This window comes from Paralichthys olivaceus, chromosome 10, assembly GCF_024713975.1.
Source record: "Paralichthys olivaceus isolate ysfri-2021 chromosome 10, ASM2471397v2, whole genome shotgun sequence".
In the NCBI taxonomy this organism is placed as follows: Eukaryota; Metazoa; Chordata; class Actinopteri; order Pleuronectiformes; family Paralichthyidae; genus Paralichthys; species Paralichthys olivaceus.
Genome location: NC_091102.1, coordinates 23,529,955 through 23,536,290, shown reverse-complemented (window position 1 = coordinate 23,536,290; position 6,336 = coordinate 23,529,955). Strand labels below are relative to the sequence as shown.

Sequence of the window (6,336 nt, the reverse complement as noted above, 5' to 3'; positions counted from 1 at the left end):
GCAGAATACTTATCAGATTTTGAAGATGTGGACTTTGACTTTGATGGACACCCTTACCGTTTTGAGCCTGATTACACAGATGAGGAGCTCATTGAAAGGAGGATAAGGCGGCAGAGAGAGGAACAGCTGGCCAGAGATCATCAAACCGCTGCACGTCCGCGAATAGATGGCAACTGGTGGTGTTCTTGTGGACAGTGTACAACTCTGCCAACAGAGGAGGAATGCCTTTGTTGCTCCGAGTGGGATTTGAGGCCAGGAGATACACATCTGGATGTCTCCATAAATGATTGTCTCACAACTACCGAGGATTTCTCTGCTATGATAAATCGGACTGTGGTAGAGACTTTTTTTCGTGTCCCCAAAATAAACTGGAAGACTCAGCCAAAGCCTGCAGGACTGAAAGGGCAACTTTCGATTGAGTAAGTAGCCTACACACATGCATAAATTGTTTATTTTCCTTGAATTCATGTGTTTTAGAATTTACATTTCTTTACTTTATTATAATGGCTTGTGTTGAATGGCCCGCACACTGCACAGAAATTATAGCCACTTTCTTATACAAAACGTGAAATTATTACATAGTGATTATTCCAACAAAAGTGAGAAACAGAAAGGTGAAAGTTTCTGTCATAAAGAGGATGGTCTTTACAAACTGACTCTGATTTTTGTGCAGTGTGTGGGCCATGCTACACAAGCCTCCTCTGTGTTTACTTTCTTCTAATCATCTTGATCCTATGTCCTATAGACAGTGCAGACTCGTGGCCTATCGAATTGTCCTGGAGTGGGCACTTGGAGGGGAACGCCTTGGACCTGGCAACAGACGAGTAATTCCTAGCTGCATTGTTACAGCCATCAGAAGGAAATACCCATCCCCCACAGAGAGCTATGTCGGATTCACGGAGGCACATGACATTTTCAGTATCATGATATTCAATACAACAGAGACAACTATAACATTTCATTACTCCTGCAAATAAAAAAATATCAAAACAAAAAGTGGTTTATTTGTCTTCATTTCAAGAGTCAGTATGCTATACAAACACCTACAATACAGTCCAAAAGTCAAACAAGTTTGATATAATAAAAATATGGCACACTCAGAAATTCACCGTTCAAATTGAGCGAAGTCAGTAGGGTGTAGCTCTGACAAAACGCTCAAAACGACTGGTCCGTCTAGCCACAAAAACACTTTTGTCTTTGCTTGTGAACTGTAAAGTTATTTGTACTATAGCTATTTGTGCCAGAGATGCACCTTCTAGAAGAAATAATGACAAATTATGAAACATAGACATTGTTACTCTATAAAAGGGGTATGTTTGAAAAGTGACATCTGCTTCATATCCCGGAGGAGATTTTTGTCTGTTACGATGTCTTTGAGGGCATTGAAAGCAGGTGAACCAGGTTCCATCCACTTCTTCCTCTCTTGCTGCTCGTCTGTCAAAGGAGGATGACAGCAGGTGTAATCAACACCGTCTTCTTCCCAGCGATGCACGCCACAGATGTGATGCAGCACCGAAGTCCATCGACGGATGTAAATCTGAATTTATGAAAATGGACCCTCAGTGAAACATTTCTCCTCAAACCTAATCATGAAGTACGGGACTGTAAAGCTATGCTTACAGTACATATGTGGCAGATTATTGCAGAATTTTTCAGAATTTTTGTCTTTCTGTTTCCAAAAGTGGAAACAATGAAAATCATATTCCGGTCCTGAATAGCATCTAGGATTTCTCAAAACATGTAGCATGTCTTTTGTTTTTTTAAGTAATTTTTGAATTTCCAGATCATTTCATTCTTACCTCCAGATTACCGTTTGAGGATTGACACGCCCAATACAGATGGTTGGTAATGGCTTTCAACCAAGGCAGGAGGTCTTTGCAGTCCTTCCTGTTTGATGCAGCAACAATTTTCTTCTTGACACCTGAAAAACACACACACAGTTAAAACAATTACCAGACAGTCAGAAAATATTACAATATGAAAACAAGCAAGGAATTGAATCGTAAATTACTTCTCCTTTCTATATATCAATATGCACTTCTATGCTTGTATTAGATAATGAAACTTGTGGGCTTTCAACAGTAAATTACCCTTGAAAACATGCCAGGGGTCAAACTCATGCCGGATTTGGGGATATTCTTCTCTCATTAGTTTCCGGACGGATGGTGATCGGTCTGTGGTCATCACGGCCACATCTACCCCACAATCCAGCAACTTGTTCAGGCCCCTCTGGAATCCCATGACTTCCATTGCGACAGAGCTCGTTGCTTCTGACACCTAGAGCATAATGAATATATAAAAGTTGTTCATTCACAGGAGTTTTCTCCTGTTGAAAATAGCCTTCTATCACAGAGTGCATTTTAGATTTGCATAGACAAATTACCTGCACCAATTCAAAATGGACAATTTCCTTGGTGGCGTCATTTTGGAAAGAGTATGTTGAGTACTTTGCACTGTAACCTTAGAAGAAAAACACAGATCAGTTCAGTTTCTCAGCAGATGGGAGTAGGAGGAGGTGGCAGGGGAGTTATGACTTTATGATGGTGTATGAAATGATGTCTAATAATGGTAACAATCAGATATTTACCTGGACTATCACACCTTCATCACCACAGAGTTCATGCCTCTTTCCAGACTACGAGTCTTCAGTGAGCCGAGATATGATTTGGTCACGTTTATCTTGGTAGGCAGACTGTATGGTGGGTAGAATGTAGGTCTTCTGAATGTTGAAGAACTGGGTTTTATGTGGAATGGGAATGTTGAGAAGAGTTGCCCAGTCTTCAATGTCAGTGTATGCGGATCCGGTGAAAACTGTTGATGCACAGATTTGCAAGTTATTTTCTGGCATGCCTCTTCGGTCAGGACATGATTGCCAGTCACCACAGTGTTTCCCGCAGGTCCAACGGATTTTGATTTGGCTGCCTCTGATGGTGATTGTAGTTATCAGACTTGTACACTCGGGACAGGTTTTGAAAAGTTGAAGGAGGTACGACTCATTCACCAGCCACTTTTTTTCAGCCCATCCTGTTGCGGTGTCTCCATGAGAGCTTGCAGACCCAGACTCAGTCCCTGTGCCGGAAGCCGAATCGGAAATTGGTGGTAAATAGCTGGTGTCTGCGGGATCCAGACCCAAGTACCCGAAACTCATGCTGACATCAAGCACTTGTTGGTCCATTTCACCTTCCTCTTCACTCTGAAGACACAAGATACAGTAGTTGAGGAATTTTTCACTCACTGCACATATGGTCAAGTAAGAACTTTTCACTCTATCACAGTAATATTTACATGTCTGACATGTCTGACAACAAGAATAAAAGACAAGACTCTCAACTCACTTGCAGTAATGGCGATAATGTAGAGACAGACGGGTGAGCAGTAATGGAAGTGAAGGTTGATATGGATGGGATCGAGTCCTAGTGCACACACAAAAAAATACAAATTGTGTCAGTGTAATAATGGAGGGCCAAATATATACTCTGCTAATATCCATAAAAGGCATTTTTGCTGCTGTGCTTACCACTGAGTGTGACCATGTAGGAGCCAAAGCAATGTATTTCCCAGGTAGGGATCGTTTTGTGCGTGTTGTTGTCTGAGGTGGACTGGTGAGCACTAGAGTCAACGCAGAGGAAAAATAAGGAGGCCCAGATGATCCAGATGGCTCCTTATCTGTTCTGTGTTGGCTTTTGTTTGGAGTGGATTGCAGGACTGTTTCAAAATCTGGTTCTGGAAAATCTACCTCAGCACTGGCACTTTCCTAAAAAATAAAAGAAATGTGTTACACAGCATCACAACAAGGAAGCTTTTACTTTATTGATTAATTTTACCACTGATGGCAAGGTGTGTAGTGATGAAAATGTCCTATATTTGTAAATGAAAATATGTCACCCTAGACTGCAGTAAATTATGGTGCATTACAGTACAGTATTTTTGGTAGAAGTGTATTTATAGTAAGCTGGTCCCGCTTTGATATAAGCCTTGTAGAGAATTATTCAAGGTATATTTTACTGTTTTTAACTTTCAGATATTATGCACTGATCCATATTTGCACTGGTTATAGCCTAATAACATCATTATACAGCTTCAAAAGAAATGCATTACCTGTTTTGCCTTCTGCAACATTCGGGATGGCATTGATCATTCTGACGCGGTCCTTTCTGGCCTTCTTTCGGTGCCTTTATGGGAAAAAAGTCTTCCGGAGCGAGGTGAGCACTGCATAATCGATTATCCGCACGCTTTAGTGCTTTCACTTCAGTATTCGGGTCCATTCTCAGCGGGACTAGCCAGAGCTTTAGTACATCCAAGTTCCGCAAAGGAAGCCTGTGGAAGCTGAATTTCGTCCACCGAGTCATTTTGTTTTGACAATTTGGAAATACGTAAACACGAACCATGATGTCAGCAGAGGCAGCAAACTCCGTGTAAACTAACACAACTGATCCTGAGCTGTGCTGCGGCTGCGCACCTCTGTGATGTCACCCCGGTGAAAGCCCAGGATGTAAACAAAGCAACTCGCTAAGCTAACGCTAGCTCCGAGGCTGGCGAGACTCACAGGCTTGTGCTGGCGATTCATAGCAAATAAAGAGTTTCGCAGCAGATAATGCATTATTTAGAGGCTGTATTGTGTATGCCCCATTCACTTGCGTTGTACGGATATACACCGATCGCGTGTGGATTGAAAAGCGTCCAAAGTACTCCAAGTTACTCCAAACCTTTATGGGTGAGTAGATCTACATACCATATGCTGGAAATAAGGACCAGGTTGAAAAAAACGAACTTCCCCTTTAATATTGCGCAGGTGGAAGAAAGCTGTCCTAGAGACTTGCGGGTCAAATTACATGTCCTGGTCGAACATAACTCCAAGGTTCCTCACAGTGGAGCTGGAGGCCAAACTGACACCATCCAAGGTGAGGGGTGGCTGTGGCTGAGAGGGTAGAGCGGTCGTCCTCCAACCAGAAGGTCAGAAGTTCAATCCCCAGTCTTCCCATCTGCATGCCAAAGTGTCCTTGGGCAAGATACTGAACCCCAAAACTGCCCAATAGAACATAAAAAAAAGTGCTAGCTATAGAAGCACTGTATGAATGTGTGTGTGAATGGGTGAATGGAAAACTGTAGTGTAAAGCGCTTTGAGTGGTCTTCAAGACTAGAAAAGCGCTATATAAATACAACCATTTACCATTTATCTGGTCAGACAGTGTTTCTCTGAGATGTTTAGGGCCAATTACAACAACTTCAGTTTTGTCTGAATTTATAAGTAAGAGGTTTTGGGTCATCCAGGCCTTGATGTATTAAATATGTGGCTGAATAAAGTATTTGTCTTTAAGTACAAATGTGTAATTCATCTAGCCTGCAGTGCTTATTTGGAGGAACAAATGATTTTACACTTCTGTGTTCGTTTTGTAGTTGAAAATTGGGGAAACCTCAAGGAAAATAGAAAATACTATTCAGCACTTATCTGTGTGGCAGGTGACGAGAGCTGCGCAGAAAAATGAAGAATCAGATCACCCATCCGTAAAATCTGCTGAAGATGAGTTTAGCCAGTTATAGTTAAGGTTAGATAAATAAAGGGGGTGCGGTTCTCAAAGTTACACAGACACACACACAACATTGGATACATTGCAAGACTCATACCTAGCCACTAACACTCAAAAACATACACTAAATGCTCTGCAAATGTTAAACAGCTGTTATGCAGTTCAACATACAGCTGTCAGAAGGATGGCTGATTTCAACAATTAGCATGTGAATATTTGAGTTAGCTTTCTTCAATTCTATTTGCAAGTGTTTTCCTCTCAGTGCAAGAGGTTTCCTCAATTAACTTATTTGATTAGATTCAGCAACCTAACAGATCCCAGTCATGGTCTTTCATTTTGCAACAAATCTTTGCAATGTCTTTCTGTCTGAGCAGCTATCCATTAATTTCTGTGATGGTAAGATATGGACAGGAAACTACACAAATCATAATTGAAGAGATGTGTGTAACCACCCCTGCCATTATAATCCACATACATTTGTCTTTCATTTCAAATTAATTGGAATTATATGCTTGCTACATTAACCTCATAATGAAAGGCAATAATCTACAAAAATGGACAAGAGCAAGACCTTCACTGCAGATTCAAATTAATTAAATCCATTTTAACCACATTTCATTAAAATGGTCTCACAAACTATCAGGCCTGTCGTCATCCAAGAGTCTCTGATGAAAGAAAGAAAAAAGGTGAACTGTTGAGAGAACCCAACTGTCAGCAAATTTAGTTCCAAATTAATTATTTCAGCCTGGTAACCCTTTTGATCTTTTTTGACTCACTTTATGAAAAGCACCAATTAATTATGTCAAAC

The 6,336-nt window shown here is 41.0% G+C and overlaps 1 protein-coding gene across 1 annotated transcript; it reads right to left on the bottom strand.

Moving 5' to 3' along the window:
- Window positions 1-754: 754 nt before the first annotated feature.
- Window positions 755-5,952, bottom strand: LOC138411809 (uncharacterized). Its single transcript, XM_069532813.1, has 8 exons — window positions 4,099-5,952; window positions 3,518-3,749; window positions 3,336-3,413; window positions 2,588-3,193; window positions 2,384-2,460; window positions 2,091-2,277; window positions 1,800-1,921; window positions 755-1,537 (listed from the first exon to the last, which is right to left on the bottom strand). Exons 1-4 carry the CDS (start codon window positions 4,386-4,388, stop codon window positions 2,636-2,638), a joined length of 1,158 nt encoding a protein of 385 aa, XP_069388914.1. The 5' UTR covers window positions 4,389-5,952; the 3' UTR covers window positions 755-1,537; window positions 1,800-1,921; window positions 2,091-2,277; window positions 2,384-2,460; window positions 2,588-2,635.
- Window positions 5,953-6,336: the final 384 nt, after the last annotated feature.

What these genes read in the sequence shown, in the direction of transcription:
- LOC138411809 (XM_069532813.1), bottom strand. Translation starts at nt 4,388, where the DNA reads ATGGTTCGTGTTTACGTATTTCCAAATTGTCAAAACAAAATGACTCGG. An exon ending in TGTTGCAGAAGGCAAAACAG is followed by an intron (nt 3,750 to 4,098) that starts GTAATGCATTTC and finishes TTTTTAGGAAAG; the next exon opens with TGCCAGTGCTGAGGTAGATT. An exon ending in CATTATCGCCATTACTGCAA is followed by an intron (nt 3,194 to 3,335) that starts GTGAGTTGAGAG and finishes TTGTGTCTTCAG; the next exon opens with AGTGAAGAGGAAGGTGAAAT.